A 21,289-nucleotide genomic window follows, 5' to 3' on the forward strand; every position below is an offset into this window, starting at 1 on the left:
ACTGGAATTGGGGGGAGAGAGAAGTGTCAGGGATGACTCTGAGGTTTCTGACCTGAGCGGCCAGGAGGGACATGGTTGTTATTTCTGAGATGGGGGCAGAGAATCAGAGGAGGAAAGTCTGAGGTATTTATTAGATCTCTAGGAGTCTGTTCAGCATGGTGAGTCCTTTACCCAGAGGACAAATGCAGACTGATGGCAGCTGCAATGGGGCCGGTGCTGGCCACTTGGGCACAGTGTCGCCTGCCAGTCAGTGCCAGGCGCTCAGAGCCGGGCGGTCAGTGCCGGGCGCACAGAGCCGGGCGGTCAGTGCCGGGCGCTCAGAGCCGGGCGGTCAGTGCCGGGCGCACAGAGCCGGGCGCTCAGTGCCGGGCGGTCAGTGCCGGGCGCTCAGAGCCGGGCGGTCAGTGCCGGGCGCACAGAGCCGGGCGCTCAGAGCCGGGCGCTCAGTGCCGGGCGCACAGAGCCGGGCGCTCAGTGCCGGGCGCTCAGAGCCGGGCGGTCAGTGTCGGGCGCACAGAGCCGGGCGGTCAGTGCCGGGCGCTCAGAGCCGGGCAGTGGCTCTCAGACATGATGGGGCTGGTGCTGGCCACTGGGGCATGGCGCCGCCTGCCAGTCAGTGCTGAGCACTCAGAGCTGCTCGGGTGTCAGTGCTGGGTGGTCAGTGCTCGGGTGTCAGTGCTGGGTGGTCAGTGCTCGGGTGTCAGTGCTGGGTGTCAGTGCTGGGTGGTCAGTGCTCGGATGTCAGTGCTGGGTGGTCAGTGCTGGGTGGTCAGTGCTCGGGTGTCAGTGCTGGGTGGTCAGTGCTGGGTGGTCAGTGCTGGGTGTCAGTGCTGGGTGGTCAGTGCTGGGTGGTCAGTGCTCGGGTGTCAGTGCTGGGTGGTCAGTGCTCGGGTGTCAGTGCTGGGTGGTCAGTGCTCGGGTGTCAGTGCTGGGTGTCAGTGCTGGGTGGTCAGTGCTGGGTGGTCAGTGCTGGGTGTCAGTGCTGGGTGTCAGTGCTCGGGTGTCAGTGCTGGGTGTCAGTGCTCGGGTGTCAGTGCTGGGTGGTCAGTGCTGGGTGGTCAGTGCTCGGGTGTCAGTGCTGGGTGGTCAGTGCTGGGCGGTCAGTGCTCGGGTGTCAGTGCTGGGTGGTCAGTGCTCGGGTGTCAGTGCTGGGTGGTCAGTGCTGGGTGGTCAGTGCTGGGTGTCAGTGCTGGGTGGTCAGTGCTGGGTGGTCAGTGCTCGGGTGTCAGTGCTGGGTGGTCAGTGCTCGGGTGTCAGTGCTGGGTGGTCAGTGCTCGGGTGTCAGTGCTGGGTGTCAGTGCTGGGTGGTCAGTGCTGGGTGGTCAGTGCTGGGTGTCAGTGCTGGGTGTCAGTGCTCGGGTGTCAGTGCTGGGTGTCAGTGCTCGGGTGTCAGTGCTGGGTGGTCAGTGCTGGGTGGTCAGTGCTCGGGTGTCAGTGCTGGGTGGTCAGTGCTGGGCGGTCAGTGCTCGGGTGTCAGTGCTGGGTGGTCAGTGCTGGGTGGTCAGTGCTCGGGTGTCAGTGCTGGGTGGTCAGTGCTGGGTGGTCAGTGCTCGGGTGTCAGTGCTGGGTGGTCAGTGCTGGGTGGTCAGTGCTCGGGTGGTCAGTGCTGGGTGGTCAGTGCTGGGTGGTCAGTGCTCGGGTGTCAGTGCTGGGTGGTCAGTGCTGGGTGTCAGTGCTGGGTGGTCAGTGCTCGGGTGTCAGTGCTGGGTGGTCAGTGCTGGGCGGTCAGTGCTGGGCGGTCAGTGCTCGGGTGTCAGTGCTGGGTGGTCAGTGCTCGGGTGTCAGTGCTGGGTGGTCAGTGCTCGGGTGGTCAGTGCTCGGGTGTCAGTGCTGGGTGGTCAGTGCTGGGTGGTCAGTGCTCGGGTGTCAGTGCTGGGTGGTCAGTGCTGGGTGGTCAGTGCTCGGGTGTCAGTGCTGGGTGGTCAGTGCTCGGGTGGTCAGTGCTCGGGTGGTCAGTGCTGGGTGGTCAGTGCTGGGTGGTCAGTGCTCGGGTGTCAGTGCTGGGTGTCAGTGCTCGGGTGTCAGTGCTGGGTGGTCAGTGCTGGGTGGTCAGTGCTCGGGTGTCAGTGCTGGGTGGTCAGTGCTGGGCGGTCAGTGCTCGGGTGTCAGTGCTGGGTGGTCAGTGCTCGGGTGTCAGTGCTGGGTGGTCAGTGCTCGGGTGTCAGTGCTGGGTGGTCAGTGCTCGGGTGGTCAGTGCTGGGTGGTCAGTGCTGGGTGGTCAGTGCTCGGGTGTCAGTGCTGGGTGGTCAGTGCTGGGTGTCAGTGCTGGGTGGTCAGTGCTCGGGTGTCAGTGCTGGGTGGTCAGTGCTGGGCGGTCAGTGCTGGGCGGTCAGTGCTCGGGTGTCAGTGCTGGGTGGTCAGTGCTCGGGTGTCAGTGCTGGGTGGTCAGTGCTCGGGTGTCAGTGCTGGGTGGTCAGTGCTCGGGTGGTCAGTGCTCGGGTGTCAGTGCTGGGTGGTCAGTGCTGGGTGGTCAGTGCTCGGGTGTCAGTGCTGGGGGGTCAGTGCTGGGTGGTCAGTGCTGGGGTGTCAGTGCTCGGGTGTCAGTTCTGGGTGGTCAGTGCTGGGTGGTCAGTGCTGGGTGGTCAGTGCTGGGTGGTCAGTGCTCGGGTGTCAGTGCTGGGTGGTCAGTGCTGGGTGGTCAGTGCTGGGTGGTCAGTGCTCGGGTGTCAGTGCTGGGTGGTCAGTGCTGGGCGGTCAGAGCTGGGCAGTCAGAGCTTAGCGATGGCTCTCAGATGACTTGGCAGACCGTTTAGACATCCTGCCGGTTTCAAGAGCAGCTCTGCCACTGCCCGGCTGGAAGAAGTGCCCAGCCCCTCACCCCGCCTTTGAGATGGGCCCAACCCGACAAGAAGCCAGAGGACAAGGGCACCTGGGTGACAAGACCTTGGGGGCCAGCCTCCTGAGCTCAGAGAGGGGTGAGAATCGAGGGGGGTGGGGAGTGGGCGCATGGAGAACAGCCACCCTCCCCCCACACCCCGCTGCAGGACAGACGGCCCCTGGGCAGTAGTCGTCCTTAGACTGGCATGCATGTTGCTTTACTTTGACCAAGGGCCGGTCACTGAGCTGCATAGCATAAAGGTGCACTTGGGGGATCCCCGGTAATGGACCCTGCACCCCAGTATTTCTTCAGCTTCAGGAGTCACCTCAGTGCCAGCTGGGAGGCCTCAGGAGCCCAGTTCCGGCCCAGTTCTGTGAAGACGGGCACATGATGTGCCCGTGACTGTGGTGTCCTTGTTCTGGGAGGGCCCTCAGGCGTGTCCGGGCCGGTTTCCGACTCTCCGGGCAGCGCCTGTCCCCGCTGCCGGGCTCCGGCTGCTCAGGGTGCTCCCTGTCCCCCAGGGAGTGTGGAGGTCCTGCGTCAGCCCACCTGCTTCTCCGACTACATCAGCACCTCCACCTGTGAGTGGGGGATGAGTGGCCCCACCAACTGCAGTGCCGAGCTCCGCCTGACCTACCAGCTGAAATTTTGGAATTCGAAGTAAGCAGGGAAGGCTGGGAGCTGGCCCTGGGGTTCGCTGGTCCCGGGGTGCCCTGGAGTGCCCGGTGCTAAATGTGGTTCGCTGCGGCTACTGGGCAGGGGGTGGGAGCGGGGCGCCCTAGGGCGGGGTGTGTGTGAGATGCAGGGAGTGCGCTGTGGTCCTCTGAGCACTGTCACCGAGGCGTGTGGCAAGTGGATGTGGGTGGAATACTGGACCACACCAGCGGTTCTCAAACATTCAGTCTCGGGACTCTTGCATGTTTGAAAATTAGTGAGGACCCCAAACGCTTTTGTCTAGGTAGCTTATAGCTATTGATATTTACACTATTAGGAATTAAAACAGAAAATTTAAATCTCAACACACAAGCCATCAGAGCAAAGGCATCATAACATGCCATGTAGCTTCTAGAAAACTCTGCTATATGCTTGTGAGAGAAAGAGAGTAAAGTGGAAGATAGCATCTTAGTGTGATAATGAAAACAGGTTGAGCTGGGGGGTGCCCAGTCCACGCTTGGAGACCCGCTGCACTAGACCACTGTTTGGGGTGCAGTGTTAGTGGTGGAGTTCACCATGGAATGTGGCTAATCCGTGTACACGGGGTACTGTTACAGGTGTGCCCAGGACACGGTCAGGTACACAGGGCACGCAGGGTCAGGCACACTGAGGTACAGGACAGACACACCAGGACGTAGGCACACCACAGAGGTGGCATTCCATGATGCACTGGGGTGGGCGGGCTGTGCTTCTGTGGGCAATACGTGGGCCTAGCCCGGAGATGGGAAACTATGGCCCCTGAGCCACAGCGGGCCCACCACCCGTCTGCCTAGGCCCTAGGGACAGTTTTGTTGGTCACAGCCAGGCGCATTCACTTACATATTGTCTGTGGCTGCTTTTGTGCCAGGTCAGCAGAGTTGTGTGGTTGGGACAGAGATGGTGTGGCTCTCAAATCCCAAAATATTTACTCTCCGGCCCTTTACAGAAAACGTTTGCTGCCCCCAGGCCTGGCCCCTGAGACGCGGGGTTGGCAGTTTCGGGAGGCACGTCAGGATCGTGCTGTGGTGCCCAGGGCGTGTGCCCCAGCCCTCTGTGCGCTGGGTCAAGCTGTGCCCCCAGAGGTGTTATAGAGCAGTGGTCCCCAACCCCCGGGCCACGGACCGGTACCAGTCTGTAGGCCATTTGGTACCGGTCCGCAGAGAAAGAATAAATAACTTACATTATTTCCGTTTTATTTATATTTAAGTGTGAACAATGTTTTATTTTTAAAAAATGACCAGATTCCCTCTGTTACATCCGTCTAAGACTCACTCTTGATGCTTGTCGCGGTCACATGATACATTTATCCATCCCACCCTAAAGGCTGGTCCGTGAAAATATATATTTTCTGACATTAAACCAGTCCATGGCCCAAAAAAGGTTGGGGACCACTGTTATAGAGCACACACGTGTGTCGTTACAGATTCCTTATGCCACGGGTTCTCCCCTTCCCCTGGCTTTTCGGGATAAGCTGAGTCCTTGGACCACGGCCATGGCCACAAGTGTATGAGTCCCTGTGGCCAGCAAGGACAGCAGCCCTGGTCCACTGTCCCCACCACACACCCTGGCCTCTCTGCTTCCATGTCCGCTGACCTGGTCCTTGAGGCAGGGTGGCCAGGGAACTGGAAGAGCATGCGGTTCCTTGTGGCGTGTACAGGGACACCCATGCGTGCAGGCCTGCCTAACGCAGCGCCCTGTCTACAGAAACCTCACGTGTGTCCCTGAGAACAGAGAAAGCACGGTGTGCCTGTGCGATATGCTGATGGATGTCGGCATGGTCTTTGGGGACACCTATCAGCTGGACCTGTGGGCTGGGACGCAGCTGCTGTGGAACGGCTCCTTCACGCCCAGCGACCATGGTGAGTGGGGCGGGGCGGGGCCCTGGGGTGGGCGGGGCTCTGAGTGGGCAGGGCTAGACTCTGGGGGAGCAGGACCCAGGCAGCCTCTTACTTTTTCTTAAACTGGGTGAAGTTCTTGCCCTAATCTGGGCCTTAGTCTTCCCATCTTTGAAATGGGGTGGGGCTCAGCAGTACATGAGGCCCCCGTGAGCTCAGGTATTTGTACCCTCAGAATTTCCGTGCCCTACTGGGGCATTGGGAGCGGGCCTGTCTGACAGAAGGCAGGCCTGCTGCAAACCTGAGACAGAACCTGGTGTTGTCCCTCCGCTCTCTGTCGACTGCGCAGCTGCTGCGGCTTCAGACAGTCTGGTGGTGGAAGGCTGACCTTGTCCTGCTAGCGAGTCCTGCAGGCGTTCCCTGGGAGCTTGCTGGGATGTAGGGACAGGACTTTAAAACACCATTTATTGCTGTGTGTCCTTGGGCAAGTCACATTACCTCTCTAAGTCTGTTTCCAGAAGAGTGTTACTATCCCCATTTTGAATTGAATAATCTGTAGTACAGAGAAGGCAAGTAACCTGCCTAAGGCCACACAGCTGCTGGGCAGCAGAGGCAGTCTCTGTAATGTTGCAGAGCTCACAGGCCCCCCTCTCGCCCCCACCCCATGGGCATTTTCTAAAGGGCCTGCCCATCCCGCTGGTGGTCAGGGGTTATTTAAATTGACTCAAGAAGCCCTGGCCGGTTGGCTCAGTGGTAGAGCGTCGGCCTGGCGTGCAGAAGTCCTGGGTTCGATTCCCGGCCAGGGCACACAGGAGAAGTGCCCATCTGCTTCTCCACCCCTCCCCCTCTTTCTCTCTGTCTCTCTCTTCCCCTCCTGCAGCCGAGGCTCCACTGGAGCAAAGATGGCCCGGGCGCTGGGGATGGCTCCTTGGCCTCTGCCCCAGGCACTAGAGTAGCTCTGGTCGCAGCGAAGCGACGCCCCGGAGGGGCAGAGCATTGCTTCCTGGTGGGCAGAGCGTCACCCCTTGGTGGGCGTGCCGGGTGGATCCCGGTCGGGCGCATGCGGGAGTCTGACTGTCTCTCTCCGTTTCCAGCTTTGGAAAAATACAAAAAAAAAATAAATAAATAAATAAAAAGTTGGCCGGGGCGCTGAGGATGGCTCTGTGGCCTCTGCCTCAGGCACTAGAATGGCTCTGGTTGCAGCAGAGCAACGCCCCAGATGGGCAGAGCATCGCCCCCTGGTGGGCGTGCCGGGTGGATCCCGGTCGGGCGCATGCGGGAGTCTGTCTGACTGCCTCCCCATTTCCAGCTTCAGAAAAATACGGGGGAAAAATAAATAAATAAATAAATTGACCTATGAACAAACCCATGAATTAAAAGAATTCTTACCTGTGTGTGTTGATTTTAATGCATATCGTATACTTGTGACCTTGTTCACTGGTGTGATTCCTTAAAAACAGACTTGTTTTTAAACACATAGATCAAAATCAGGATTGAATCACGCTTTCAGCCACATCTGTGCGCTGTATTATTTATTAAGTATTTTTCTTGATTTTGGTTCGCTGGAGAAAGATAGCCACTTTGGCACCAAGTAGCAGTGTAGCCACATTAGGATGAGTGTTACGGTTGTCATTCTGTTATGACTCTGATTATGCTGCGTGGCACCTTACAACTGTGTATGGAGGTGGGGTCTGCGGTCCGCCCGGCTCTCGCCAGGCACCGCTTCACCGCTTCACCACTTCTCCGCTTCTCCGCAGTGAAACCCCCCGCCCCCGGAAACCTCACGGCTGTTGCCAACATCTCCCGCACATGGCAGCTGACCTGGAGTAACCCATACCCTTCTGATAATATCCTGTACTCCCAGCTCTCCTACCTGGTCAACATGTCAAATGACGGTGACCCCACAGAGGTGAGTGGGCACTGCAGGAGTTCTGCACCTCCTCTTAGGACTCGGTGGTGTAGACCCAGGCCCTGGGGTGGGAGACAGAGGGGCAGTCCAGGCGGACAGCAACCCCGGGAACCTAGAGTCCTGGCTTCTGCCCTGGCTCTGGGCGGGGCCAGTCCCTCCACCCCTCACAGATGCCCAGTGTGCAGTGAAGAGACATTGTTTCCCGGTCTGTTCCTCATCTGTAAAGAAAGGCTCTGGGCCACGTTTCTGTTTCTCAGGGGCTGGGAGGGAACACAATTCAGTGACCACGTCCCACAGTGAGACAGTCACTCTGTGTCATCTCTCCCAACAGACGTGTCAAGGAAGGCGTCTCAGTTTACTAGAGTCCTGTTGTAACAGGAGGCCGTGGGCTCAGAAGCTGCCCTCGGGAAGCAGGGTCAGCCATAATTTAACGCCCTCTCTGGGCTCCCACCGTGCTTGCTTTTATTTGACACCCGTGACGTCTGACACTTGCTTTCCAGCCACAGCAGAGAGAGTGGGTTCCTTTTCCAGTGAGTGTATGGACACTTGTCACAGGCAGAGCTATCTGCCCAGTCAGTAACAAGAGCTGCAGACGGTGAGGGCGTGGCCCGTCTATTTCAGCTGCAGGTAGAGGTGAGGTGACCTCCTGCCAGGATGTGTCCTCCTTTAGACACTCCCACCGGAGCTATGGCTGCACACCATGGGCCCGCGCCCCACGGAGCTGGGTTCCAATACCTGCCCTGCTCTTGCCCACTGTGTGATCTTGAGCATGTCACTCGACCTCCGTGTGCCTCAGTTTCCTCATCTGTAATATGGGGTAACGATCCCCACCCCATGGGCTACTGAGAGCACGGGGTGGGTAGCACGGACAGGCTCCCTTGCCCCGCACAAAGAGTATTGACACACCCTCCTCCTTTCTCCCTGGCAACTGTGGGCCTATAGAGCTCCATCCGCCCCACCTCCCACAGCTCCCTCCCAGCCTCAGCTCCGCCCCCATCCGCTCCACCCTCTCACAGCTCCCTCCCAGCCTCAGCTCGGCCCCCATCCGCTCCACCCTCTCACAGCTCCCGCCCAGCCTCAGCTCCGCCCCCATCCGCTCCACCCTCCCGCTGCTCCCTTCTAGCCTCAGCTCGGGCCCCCATCCGCTCCACCCTCTCACAGCTCCCGCCCAGCTTCAGCTCCGCCCCCATCTGCTCCGCCCCCATCTGCTCCGCCTCCATCTGCTCCGCCCCCATCTGCTCCGCCCCCATCTGCTCCGCCCTCCCGCAGCTCCCTTCTAGCCTCAGCTCCGCCCCCATCTGCTCCGCCCTCCCGCAGCTCCCGCCCAGCCTCAGCACCCCGCATACTTCCTGCACCTCCACCCCGTTTCTGGCTGTGCAGCCTACTCCGGCGCCCTTTACACCAGACCGCTGCCCCCCAGCACGGGTCCAGCAGCCGGGAAGGGGCTGCAGGGGCCTGAGGACCAGGGAGAGCTGCAGAAAAAAGGACCCCGTAGAAAGGGGAGCCCCAGGCAGAGGGTTTGGGCCACTTACTTGCCAGCAGAATCGATCTTGAACACAGATTTTATTTCACTTTTTATTTTTTTTAATTCTTTAAAAGAAAATAAAAGTAGTATTTACTTGAAGTAAAAAAATCACATGGTAGAGAAGGACTTAGAATGGGAACATGTTTCTCTCCGATGGCGACTGTACCCTCCAGTCTGTCTGCTCAGGGGCTGAGCGTGGTTCTGTCCCTTGTCAGGGCAGGGAGGCCGGCCCAGGGTCCAGGGGTGCGTTGTCCTTCCAGAGTTCATGTCTGTGCAACAGATGTGCATATTCATTTACCACCGCGTTAGTCTTCCCTTGCTACATCATAATGTCACCACAGACGTAGTGGCCTTAAACAGCACGCATGCATTGCCCCCCAGTTTCTGGGGGTCTGGAGTCTGGCACGGCTCACGGGTCCCTGAGCAATCCAGGAGTTGGCCAGGGCTGTGGTCTCACTATGGACTCGACTGGAGAAGGATCACTTACAGCTCCTGGGATGTGGGCAGCATTGTTTCTTGTGGGCTGTGGGACTGAGGGCCCCAGGTTCTTGGCAGGAGGCCACCCTCTGTCCCTTCCCTTGTGGCTTTCTCAAAGCCAGCACGGGAGAGAGAAAGAGAAAGAATATCCTAATGAGTTGGGATTACATCTTACATAATGCAGTCACACACGTATCCATTGCCTTTGCACGTTCTGTTGGTTAGAAACAATTCTTGAGCCCTGCTCATGCTCAAGAAGAAGGGACCACACAGGGCTTGATCCAAGGTGGGGACCACGGGGCCCTCTCAGAGTCTGTCTGCCACCAAGAGAGCCATGAAGGAGAGAGAGGGGCTCAGTGACTGTGCTTCAGAAAGAGCACTGTCATGCTCCCAGTGGGCCAGGCCCTATCTAAGTGCTTACCTGGATTAACCGATTTGATCCTCACAACAGCCCTGGGAAGTAAGCCCCCTCATTATCGCCATTTTGCAGAAGAGTACATTGAGGCCCGAGTGGTTATGTCACTTACCTAAGGTCACACAGTCGGAGAGTGAAGTAGGGACCCTTACCCTCTATGTACAGATGAGGAAACGAAAACTCTTCCGTGCACAGTCAAGTTGTATGGCTACTCAGTGGGGGGTTAGGACGGTGGGGTGAGGACGATTTCCTGACCCAGCTCACTAGACGCTGGTCAATGTTCTGGAGGTGGCACACAAAGGACTGATCTGGAGGAGTAACCAAATACCCAGGCTGGTGGCTCTTACTCACTGTGGGGCCAGCTAAGGACAGCAGGCAGAGTGGGAGCTGGCATGCCCCTCCCCCCAGCTGGTGCAGTAATGTCTTCCTCTCCTCTGCCAGTTCAGCGTCCACAATGTGACCTACAAGGAACCCATCCTCTACATCCCAGCCAGCACCCTAAAGCCTGGGACTAACTACAGCGCACGGGTGAAGGCCTGGGTTCCAAGCTACAACAGCAGCTGGAGTGAGTGGAGCCCCAGTGTCAAGTGGTTTAACTGTGAGTATCTATCATGAGTCCCGGGCAGTCAGCGTCTCCCCTCCCCATGTTGACTCTGTGGCCAGACATTCCCCTGGCGGAGCTCTGGGTTCCCATATCACATAATACCTCTGACCACAGGTAACTGAGGACAGACTGACACGGTGTACTGGCTGGTAGGTAGGCCAGGCTGCAGTGACACAGCCCACATGGTCCGGCCTTAACACTGTCCACATGGATTTCTTGCTCGTGTAACAGTCTGACATGCCCTTTTCTGGCCTGTGGGTGGTTTTCCTCCTGCTGGCTCTGCCATTCTCTAGGACAAAGATGATTAACCATCTTGTATCATGGACCCCTTCGGCAGTCTGCGGGGGCCTATTCATAATATATATTTATATATATATATATAGCATAATAATATATATATATATTTATTTTTTTTGAGAGAGGAATGGAGAGAGATACAGGAAGGGAAAGAGATGGGGAGGGAGACAGAGAGACAGAAGCATCAACTTATTGTTCTACTTAGTTGTGCATTGATGGCTTCTCATTCATGCCTTGACCTGGGATTGGACTGGCGACTTCGGGCTCAAGCTGATTCAGCGAACTTGGGCTCAAGCTGATGAACATGCGCTCAAGCTGATGACCCCGGTCTCAAGCCAGTAACCCTGATGCATTCAAGCTGGTGAAACTGAGCTCAAGCCAGCGACCTCGGGTTTCCAACTAGCAACCTCAGTGTTCTGGGTTGATGTTCTGTTCGTTCTGCTACCACCGGGTCAGGCCAGAATAATATTTTTAAATGTCTAAAATAAAATACATAGGATTACAAGGGGAACTAATTTTGTTGAAATGCAATTATAAAAATATTTTAAAATGTATTTATCTAGGAATATATGCCTCTGTCTTAACACATTAAAAACAAGAGCTAACTGCAGTTCTCATAAACAGTATAATTTCAAAGTAGATGAACATAAACGATAATTTGTCATCCAGCAGCTGAAATGTGATGTGAGAATAACTGTGATTTCTGTTGAGAGTCCAGTGACTGATACTGTTCTTCCTGTGGTTTGTTCCCTCCATTCTAATGGGAGGAAATGCTAGGTGTCAGAAGTTAGTGAAAATAAAGATGCTGTTTCCCATCCAAGTTCCCAGACCCCTGAATTCTGTCTACAGCCTTTTTGGATGTCTGTCGATCCCATGTTAAGAATCTGTACAGGCCCTGCCATTGCCCGCATCCAGCAAAAACAGAAGGGGAAATGAGAGCAGGGTGACCACACCTGCTTCTTAAAAGCCTTAGCCTGGAAGTGACACACATCACTTCCTTTCAAGTTCTATTGGCGAAACTGGTCACATGGCATCACAGAGGTGTAAGGAATTCTGGGAAATGTAGTCCCTTATTTGGTAGTTGCATTCCCAAAACAACTCTTTGAGACTTTATCACACATGGCTTTTGCAATAGAAATATTGAATTATCTCATGTAAAGTGTAGTCTTACAAGTGGACCTTCCCAGGTTTATACAGCAGCTCAGTGATGTCACTCTGGATCCCTGTCTTCCTTTCTTCTGCCATCCTTAGCATGGTAGTGTTTTAGAGATGTGTCACCACATGGCCCCAAGCTGGCTACTGCACACACCCTCAGGCCCCAAGGACCAAAGGGAACACACCTCGTGCATCTCTCTTATCAGGAAGCAAAGTATCTTTCCGGAGCCTCCCTAGCACACTTCCCCTTGCATCTCATTGGCCGGACTGTCCCGTGGCCTTTCCCAACAGCACGGAGGCTGGGAACTCACCTGTCTGGAAGGGGACTAGGACACACATTGCTACCAGGGGAGAAGAGGGGGAGATAGGTTGGGAGGCTGCCTCAGGCACAGTGGGGGAGTGGGGGGTGTTGTGTGCATTCACTGAAAGGCTTCTTCAGAGCGCAGGGCACAGTGGTGCCTGGAGGGTGCTCCAGCCCCGCCCACCACACGGCCCTCTCAGCATCGCTCACCTTGCTCCATGGATGTCTCTTCGCTCACCTGCCTCCCACGCTGGGCTGGGAGCTCTGTGGGTAGTGTCTACCCGGTCTGTGTCTCCCGTGCCCAGAACAGGGTCAGGCACAGTGTAAGTTAGGGGTCCCCAAACTTTTTACACAGGGGGCCAGTTCACTGTCCCTCAGACCATTGGAGGGCCGGACTATAAAAAAAAACTATGAACAAATCCCTATGCACACTGCACATATCTTATTTTAAAGTAAAAAAACAAAATGGGAACAAATATAACATTTAAAATAAAGAACAAGTAAATTTAAATCAACAAAGTGACCAGTATTTCAATGGGAACTATGCTCCTCTCACTGGCCACCAATGAAAGAGGTGCCCCTTCTGGAAGTGCGGTGGGGGCCAGATAAATGGCCTCAGGGGGCCACATGTGGCCTGCGGGCCGTAGTTTGGGGACCCCTGGTGTAAGTCCTCGGGAAACTGTTGTGGGATTGATCTGATCCTACCATTGACCTGGGGAAGGGAAGGGAAAGGAAGAGAAATAGCTTGTGTGGAACAGACACAATGTGCTGGATGCTCGCTTGTTAGTTCCACAGATATTGAATATTTATTGAGCTCCTACTATGTGCCTGGTCCCGTGCTAGACCCTGGGGAGTCCGCAGTGAACACAGCAGATAGAAGCCCCTGCTCTTGAGGAACTGGCATTCTGGAGGGGGAGACAGAAAATAAACGAGTAAATCAGATCCAGATCCAGATGGCAGGAAGTCTGGGAAGAAAATAAAGCGGGGGTGAGGGGTGGAGCGGTGGAGGGGCCGCAGTAGAGAGGGGAGAAGGGAAAGTGGAGCAGGTGACAGTGACAGGGAAGGAGGAGGAGCCATCTGTGCTGAGCCGATAGCGGCACCGCTCCTGGGTGCACAGACACCGTTCTGCGTGCAGTAGATACTAAGTCGTGTATCCCCACGGCAACCCTCTGAGAGCAGTACTGTCAGTGACCCCACTGCACCGTTGCGGGAACCGAGGCACAGAGAGGGTGAGGGATGTCCTGGGTCACCAGTGAGGATGCAACAGAGTCAGGCTCTGAACTCAGGTAGTCGAGGTCCAAGGTCACTGTGCTTGACCTCTGTGCTTCAGGAAAGAGAGCAGCAAGTTCAAGAACCTAAGGTGGTACTGAGCCATGGAGGAGCAGGGAACAGCGAGGAGGCCCGTGTGGTGAGGGCTCGGTGTGCAGGGGAGGGGAGGACGGGGCGAGCCAGGAGGGCAGTGGTGGCCACATCGCGCAGAGTCTGAGAGACCACCTTCCCGAGGCACGGGTCCTCAGCTCTGGGAAATGGGGACCAGGCACAGTGTGCTCACGGCTGCCCTCCCCTCCCCCTTCCAGACTACAAGTGGCCCTGGGAGAAGCACCTCCCACTCGCCGTCAGCATCTCCTGCCTTGTCATCTTGGTCATCTGCCTGTCCTGCTATTTCAGCGTCCTCAAGTGAGTCCTGGGCCAGCCCCTGTGGGGTGCGGAGTGGGCAGGGACCCTCTTCTCACCTGTCAGCATGCCGTCCTTTGTCCACAACAAATGTTTACTGAGCGGCTACTACGTGCCAGGCTCCGAAGCAACAGCTGAAACAAAACCGACAAGGACCCTGCGCTCCTTCTGGGAGACAGAGGTCAGGTCACAAACAACCACGGTCGTTTTCCACAGTGATCCATGCGCTAAAGGAGATAGACCAGGCGAAGGGCAGAAATGTTCCAGGGTGCTGTTTCAGGTGGGGAGGCCAGGGCAGGCTCCTCGGAGGAGGTGATATTTGAGCTGAGACCTGAGTGTGGGGAGGAGCGGGCCAAGGTAGAGCTGGGGGAAGGAACTTCCTTTGGCAGAGGGAAATGGGTCAGGCCCAGGGTACAGTCCAGACAGCTGGGGGCATGTGACGATAGCCCAAGGAATTCTAGACGACTGGTCTGACAGAGTCAGGAGAGACCTGGGTTCAGATCCTGCCCTTGGCACTTGGTAGCTGTGTGACCAACAGCCTTGGGTTCCTCCTCTCCAGGCTGAGACATAGTGAGAACACATCTCCTCAGTCCTGAGCTCCTAAGGGAGTCTTGGGTTGCAGTGGGTTGGAGGTGGGAGGAGCCCGGTTTCCGGTGAGTTCGAGCCTTAGCAAACACGTCTCATAGCCTCAGTCCTCCCATCTCTGAAATGGGGCTAGCAAGCTCTACCTCACCGTGTGTATCAGTGATGGCTGAGGATCGACATGAGGGAGTGTTCCCCGCCCTTCACTGGGCACACGTTAAGTGTGCAGGGATTGCAGGTTCTCTTCTCCACGTCTTGTCACTGACACCTCTTAGGCACCCGGGACCGGTCTTTCCCCTTCTCTGAGCCTCAGTTTCCCCATCGCCTGTTCTTCCCAGCCCTACTCGCCGTGTCCCAGAGCCCCAGCCTTGCTGTTCTTTGAGCACACTGAGCAAGTTCCCTCCGAGCCTCTGCACTCACTGTGCTCCCTCCCTGGAGAGCCCTCGCCCACCTTCAGTCATCACTCAGGTCACCTCCTCAGGGAGGCCTTCCTAGATCACACTCTCCATTCCTCTCTATTCCCTTATCGCAGGGGTCCCCAAACTTTTTACACAGGGGGCCAGTTCACTGTCCCTCAGACCATTGGAGGGCCGGACTATAAAAAAAACTATGAACAAATCCCTATGCACACTGCACACATCTTATTTTAAAGTAAAAAAACAAAATGGGAACAAATATAACATTTAAAATAAAGAACAAGTAAATTTAAATCAACAAACTGACCAGTATTTCAATGGGAGCTATGCTCTTTTCACTGACCACCAATGAAAGAGGTGCCCCTTCCGGAAGTGCAGTGGGGGCCGGATAAATGGCCTCAGGGGGCCGCATGTGGCCCGTGGGCCGTAGTTTGGGGACCCCTGCCTTATCGTCTTTATTTTTATTGATGGCACTGAATGCTGTATCCAGTGATGTCAGGTATTCATTTCTGTATCTGCTTGTCTGTCTCCCTCTTCTAGAAGGTCAGTTCTGTGAGGGCAGGGCTTTGGTCTGTCTTGTTCACTGCACAGTGAATGGTCCACAGTAGGTGATCAGTAAAGACATGTTGACTGACTGAGGAGTCAGCGGAGGCTGAGCCAGGGGTAATCTGAGGACGTTCCCTCTCAGAGCTGGCACTCCGTGGCTCCAGCCGACCCAGGGAGAGGGAAGGAACTGTTTCTCTCCGGGTTTCCTCAGCTTCTTGGGCCATCCCTGGCCTCTCCCTGCTCCTTGCTCTCAGCTGCTCCAGCGAGGGGGCTGTCGATGGCAACAATCAGAATTCTCTGCAGCTTGAGTCTCTTCTACTTCTCTGGGCTCGTCCCCACCGAGGACAGAGGTGGCGAGTCAGGAACTAGCACGACCTGGCTCTCTGCCTGCCAGGTGTACTTTACCTCTCTGAGCCTCCGTCTGCTCGTCTGCGAATGGGGTTAGGGTGAGACTTCCCAAACCATCAACGTGGTCTCTGACCCCGAGTAAGTACTGGCGACTACGATTGATTTTATGGGAGGAGAGACCAGCACCTTTTCTTTTTCAGGATTAAGAAGGGATGGTGGGACCAGATTCCCAACCCAGCTCACAGCGCACTCATGGCCATTGTCCAGGAAACTAAGGTAAGAGAGGGCTGGTTCTGATGCTCTGGGCTACACTTATCAGGAAATAGGATTCGCGAGGTCTGGGATGTTAAAGCCATTCACTGGCTTTGGAACTGCGCCTGAGCAGTCAGGGAGGTCTCAGGGGGCTGATTCAGCAGCTCAAGGTGGTCATGAGGAGCCCCGCGGCTTCCCCGCCCTCCCCAAGGCTTTCAGAGTCACTTTTTCAGCTTTGGGTGGGTTCCTCTCAGGTTGCTGACTTGCTTTGTTCCTCCTCTGGGAGGAGATGATCCTGAGGTCCGCTGCATGTCACATGCTGGGGAGGCACCTGTACCACGGCAGAAGGCCAGGAGGAGAGGGAGAGGGGACATGTGCCTGTATCTTCCTCTTCTGAGCAGGAAACTGCCGCCAAAGCACCACCCAGTCCCTCATTTCTCATTGGCCTAAATTGTATCACATGCTCTTCCCTGAACCAATCACCTGTAAGGAGTGGGAATACCATGAGACCAACCAGGTGGCCACTCCTGAGCTAGGGGTAGGGCCAGTTTCCCACTGCCACCACGTGGTTGGCCTGAGCTAGATCCGTTCTCTAGGAAAGAGGGAATGTGGGATGCCGGTAGTGTAGACTCTAGAACCTCTGAGTGTTCTCAGTTCTCCAGGGACCCTGTGGCAGGCTCTGGAGGCTGAAGTCTGCTGGTGCTGGCTTCAAACCCTGGCTCTGCCACGTACTTGCAGAGTGGACTTGCGCAACTTCTCTGAACCTCAGTTTTCTCCTGTGGGTTACAGTGGTACTTAAATAACAGGGCTGGCATTGGAATTCACTGAGATAATACATGTAAAGTGTATATGACAGGGTCCTGCACATAGTGTTGTTTATGTATCAGTCAGCTTTTGCTATGTAACAAATTTCTGGAAACCGAGTTGAAACAACGGCCCTTTTCTGTAGCTCTTGCTTCTGCAGCTTGGCTCAGCGGTGGGGGGGGGGGGGTCTGGGCGGGGCTGGGCAGGTCTCTTCTGGGCCAGCTCATCTCCAGTGGCTTCACCCACAGGTCTCACCTGAGGCAATGGCGGTGACTAAGCCATGTGTCTCTCATCCTCCAGCAGGCTGGTCCAGCCGCGCAGTGTCACCTGTGCCACATTCTATTGGAAAAAGCAAGTCACATGACCAGGCCAGATTCAGGGTGGGCGGAGCTACAGATGACCGCCAGCCACAGCAACTTAATATTCGGGTGGTCTCACTAATTCCCAGGAAACTGGGGCTCAGGTTGCTGAGTGGCTGGACTCGAGCTCAGACCCGTGTGATGTCGAGGCTGACAGCCTTCCCAGGGCGTGGAGACGTGCGATGCTTCCTTCTGAGCGCGCTGTGCCCCAGGCCGGCCACAGTGGCCTTTGCACTGTTTCAGTGGCTGTCTGTGTATTTCAGGTGCCACCGTGGCAGGAGAGGCCTGGAGGCCAGGAACCAGCCAAGAGCCCGTACGTATATGAACTTCGGCCATGGCCTGTGTGGATTTGGAAGGGGACGGAACTGGGGCAGTGGGCCCCATGCTGAGAGTAGGGTCACTTGGCCCCTCCATGTCTGCTTTCTCTTCCTCGGCATTCCACACATATCTGGTGACCCTGGGTCTCAGGGAGTGGCAGGAGGAGGCGTGGCCGAGCCCCTGAATTTCCCTAAGTAGGTGTGGCCTGTGCCTAACCCTGTGGGACTGCACAGTCTGGCCTGAGGGAGGCTGGTAGAGTTGACTACCAGGGAAGCTGCTACAGTTGTTAAAACGCTAACTGACATAATTGCATACTGGTTGGCAAATACCGCCATCCCGAACCCTTGAGGACATCACCGTCACCTTGTCCTCCTTCGCTCCTCCCTCTGGGCTTCCTGGGCCTGCCCACAATCCAGCAACTAAAGGGTTTACACCTGACACAGCAGGGGACTCAGGACGATGTCCTAGGACCTCAAAGCCATTCTAGTTGGTCAATACTTATGCGGTATGTTGGTAAGTATTTTAAATACCATCATCCCTGACAAAGACTTTTCCTTATTTTATAGACTGAGTTTGTATTAAGAGCTAGGTTGTGTGCTGGTCCCCAGACACCCCAGAAGAAGGCACAGGCCCTGCCTACAAGGAGCCCCAGGGTAGTAGGGGGTAGATGGGGAGATTACTGATCATGAAGTCAGGAGGCATGTCTGCAGTAGGCAGACCTCGTCGGTCCAGGGCGACTTCAGGCTGGGTTTTGAAGGATGAATAGGAGTTTTTCTAGTGAAGAAACTGAACCCTGACCACACTTCTCTTTGCTTGTGCAGACACTGGAAGACTTGTCTCACAAAGCTCCTGCCCTGTTTACTGGAGCCTGGCGTGGAACAGGAAGGCACTTCTTCCAAGGCTGCCAGAAAGGGCCCTTTCCAGGGTCCTGGAAAGCCAGCATGGTGCCCTGTGGAGGTCGGCAGGACAGTCCTCCAGCCAGAGAGCATCAGCGTGGTGAAGTGTGTGGAGCTGTTGGAGGCCCGGGGGGAGAGCGAGGAGGAGGAGGTGGAGGAAGGTGAAGGGAGCTTCTGCCCATCTCCCGAGAGCAGCGGGGGCGGCTTCCAGGAGAGCAGGGCGGACATCGCAGCCCGGATGACAGAGAGCCTGTTCCTAGACCTTCTTGGGGGTGACAACGGGGGCTTCTGGCCGCAGGGCCCGGGGGAGTCCTGCCTCCTTCCACCTGCAGATAGTGTGAGTGCTCCGATGCCCTGGGCTGAGTTACCAAGTGAGGAGCCCGCGGAGACATCAGTTCAGGCCAGGGGGCAGCCTTTTTACCCAGAGCCGGCCCCTCCCGCCACTCTGACGCAGAGGCAGAGCGCAGCCTGCCGGGCCGTCACAGAGACGCCGGCCGTCATCACAGACAACCCCTCTTACCGCAGCCTCAGCAGCTCCTTGAGCCGGTCCTCGGGTCCCACAGAGCCGGACGCAGACCCAGAGCTGGCCGAGCCCCGGGGGGAAGGGGACCCCGGCACCCTCTCTGCCCCCCAGCCCTCTGAGCCGGAGACCTGGGAGCAGGTCCTGCGCAGGAGCATCCTCCAGCACGGGGCAGCCCCGGCCCCCGCCCCCGCCGGCGGCTATCGGGAGTTTGTGCGCGCGGTGCAGCAGGGCAGCGCCCCGGGCGCGGGCTCCTCCGGCTTCAGCCCATCTGAAGACGCTGGGTACAGGGCCTTCTCCAGCCTGCTCGCCAGCGGCGACATCTGCCCAGGGCCATCTGGGGCTGAGGTCAGCAGTGGGGAAGGGTCCTACAGGCCCTTCCAGAGCCTCGCTTCTGGCTGCCCTGGGGTCCCTGGCCCCCTGTTCACCTTTGGACTGGACACGGAGCCTCCTCACAGCCCCCAGAACTCACTCCTCCTGGGCAGCTCCCTGGAGTGCCCCGGTCTGGAGCCAGTGGCAAAGGGAGAGGACAGCCAGAAGCCTCTGCTCTCCCTGGAGCAGGCCACAGACCCCCTCAGGGACGACCTGGGCAGTGGCATTGTCTACTCAGCCCTCACCTGCCACCTGTGTGGCCACCTGAAACAGTGTCACGGTCAGGAGGAGCGTGGCGAGGTCCACGTTGTGGCCAGCCCCTGCTGTGGCTGCTGTTGTGGAGACAGGTCCGAGCCCCCAGTGAGCCCCCGGAGGGCCCCAGACCCCCTGCCAGGAGGGGTTCCACTGGAGGCCAGCCTCCCTCCAGCCTCTCTGGCACCCTTCAGTGTCTTAAAGGGGGGGACGTCTTCCCTGTCCTTCCAGCCTGGCCCCAGCAGTGCTCAGAGCTCAAGCCAGACTCCCAAAATGGCAGCGGCCATGCTCTCCACGGGGCCCATGTGCACGAGTGCTCCCTAGTGCGTGCCCTCGTGCTGCTGTGTGCCTCCCAGGCCCGGGAGGGCCTCGCCAGGAAGGCGGCCTGGCTGGCAGACTTCCGAAAGACTCGAGAACCCCGGTGTGAAGTGAGGTTGTCTGACACTGGGGTACAGAGACCGGACCCCCCTCCCCCTGTTCTCAACACTGACTAGACTGAAGGGTCAGCACGTGCCATGGGAGGGGAGGGTGCCAGGCAGCTGTGCCCAGAGCAGTCTCCTGCAGGGATCTGGAGGGTCCTGGGCACCTTGGCTTATAAACGAGCCATTGGCCACTTCCTCAGTCCACAGCTTCTCCAGCGTGCTGTCCCTGCCGGGCCCGCCCAAGGCATGCTTTGTCCACCTGGTCACGCGGTTGCCCATGTCTTCCCAGTCCTGGGACTAGCTGCTTGTTGCCAGGTCACTGATGGGATGCTGAGCCTAGAAACTAACTAAGCCTGGGGAGGCCTTGGGCAACTGATGGGAAATTGCGGTCATCTGCCCAGAGGTGCCCATTCATTCAGCAGAGCTTCATTAGGTGGATGCCGGAAGCAGGATCTGGGCTGTGGAGGGGTGCTCAGTGAAGTGGGGGTAACACAAGCACATGAGAAATGGTGGTCATGGCCCTGGCCAGTTGGCTTACTGGTAGAGAGTCAACCCAGCATGTGGATGTCCCGGGTTTGATTCTGGTTGCAGCGCACAGGAGAAGCGCCCATCTGCTTCTCTACCCTCTCCTTTCTCTCTCTCTCTCTCTTCCTCTCCTGCAGCCATGGCTTGATTGGTTCAAGTGCATTGGCCCCAGGCTCTGAGGATGGCTCCATGGAGCCTCTGCCTCAGGCACTAAAAATAGTTCAGTTGTGAGCATGGCCTCAGGTGGGCAAGCATCTTCCCTAGACAGGGGTTGCCGGGTGGATCCCGGTTGGGTTTTATACAAGAGTCTATCTCCTATCCTCTTACTTGGAAAAAATGAAAAAAATTAAAAAAAAAAATAATGGTCACCAAGCAGTGACAGTTTGCCGTTGGATTTCTATACAACCGTAAGGCCGGGGCCCTGGTTAAGTATGGGATCCCCAGAATAAACACGCCCAGCTTGGGGCCGATCCGTGCCCCACGGACACCGTTGCTGTCAGCCATAGAGAGACCGTAGGGAGAGCTTCGCGTCTGTGATCACTGAGCTGGGCGTTCCAGACGCCAACACCAGGCACACTGAGCTGGCACGCTGGCCTGGCCCTGAGGATGAGCAATGTTAGTGTGCCTCTCAAAGACTGTGTCAAACCTGATATTTGTATTTGCTGAGGAAGGGGGAATGACAGGGTGGCATTTTATAGAAATAAAAGTTTTTTCTTTTCATTCATTAAACAAACATACTGGCAGGCATCATGGTGACTGCTTTATCTCTATTAACTCACTGAACCCTCCCATCCAGAAGAACTGAAGCCCAAACGGTTAAATAACTTGCTGTCCCTGCTTGGGTTTCCCTGAGACAGGGATTCAAGGAGGTGATGCCAGGAAACCCTGCCTGGGAAGTCGGGCAGCGAGGCGGGGAAGGCAGGCAGGAGGCAATAAAGGTGTGTTATCAAACAGAGTGCCGGCGTGGGCAGCTG

General features: G+C 56.7%; 1 protein-coding gene across 10 annotated transcripts in view; it reads left to right on the forward strand.

The window, feature by feature from the left end:
* Positions 1 to 21,052, forward strand: part of LOC136334795 (interleukin-4 receptor subunit alpha-like) — a 57,259-nt gene extending 36,207 nt beyond the window's left edge. For all 10 annotated transcript variants that reach the window (XM_066275481.1, XM_066275478.1, XM_066275479.1 and 7 more), the window contains exons 3-10: positions 3,340 to 3,478; positions 5,216 to 5,370; positions 7,104 to 7,255; positions 10,114 to 10,270; positions 13,607 to 13,706; positions 15,796 to 15,871; positions 17,274 to 17,323; positions 18,150 to 21,052. In XM_066275481.1, coding sequence (XP_066131578.1) covers positions 3,340 to 3,478; positions 5,216 to 5,370; positions 7,104 to 7,255; positions 10,114 to 10,270; positions 13,607 to 13,706; positions 15,796 to 15,871; positions 17,274 to 17,323; positions 18,150 to 19,692 — 2,372 coding nt within the window. In that variant the 3' untranslated portion in view covers positions 19,693 to 21,052. The remainder of the gene's footprint in view (positions 1 to 3,339; positions 3,479 to 5,215; positions 5,371 to 7,103; positions 7,256 to 10,113; positions 10,271 to 13,606; positions 13,707 to 15,795; positions 15,872 to 17,273; positions 17,324 to 18,149) is intronic.
* The last annotated feature ends 237 nt before the right edge of the window (positions 21,053 to 21,289 follow it).

The sequence above is a fragment of the Saccopteryx bilineata genome, chromosome 4 (assembly GCF_036850765.1).
Source record: "Saccopteryx bilineata isolate mSacBil1 chromosome 4, mSacBil1_pri_phased_curated, whole genome shotgun sequence".
Classification (NCBI taxonomy): domain Eukaryota; kingdom Metazoa; phylum Chordata; class Mammalia; order Chiroptera; family Emballonuridae; genus Saccopteryx; species Saccopteryx bilineata.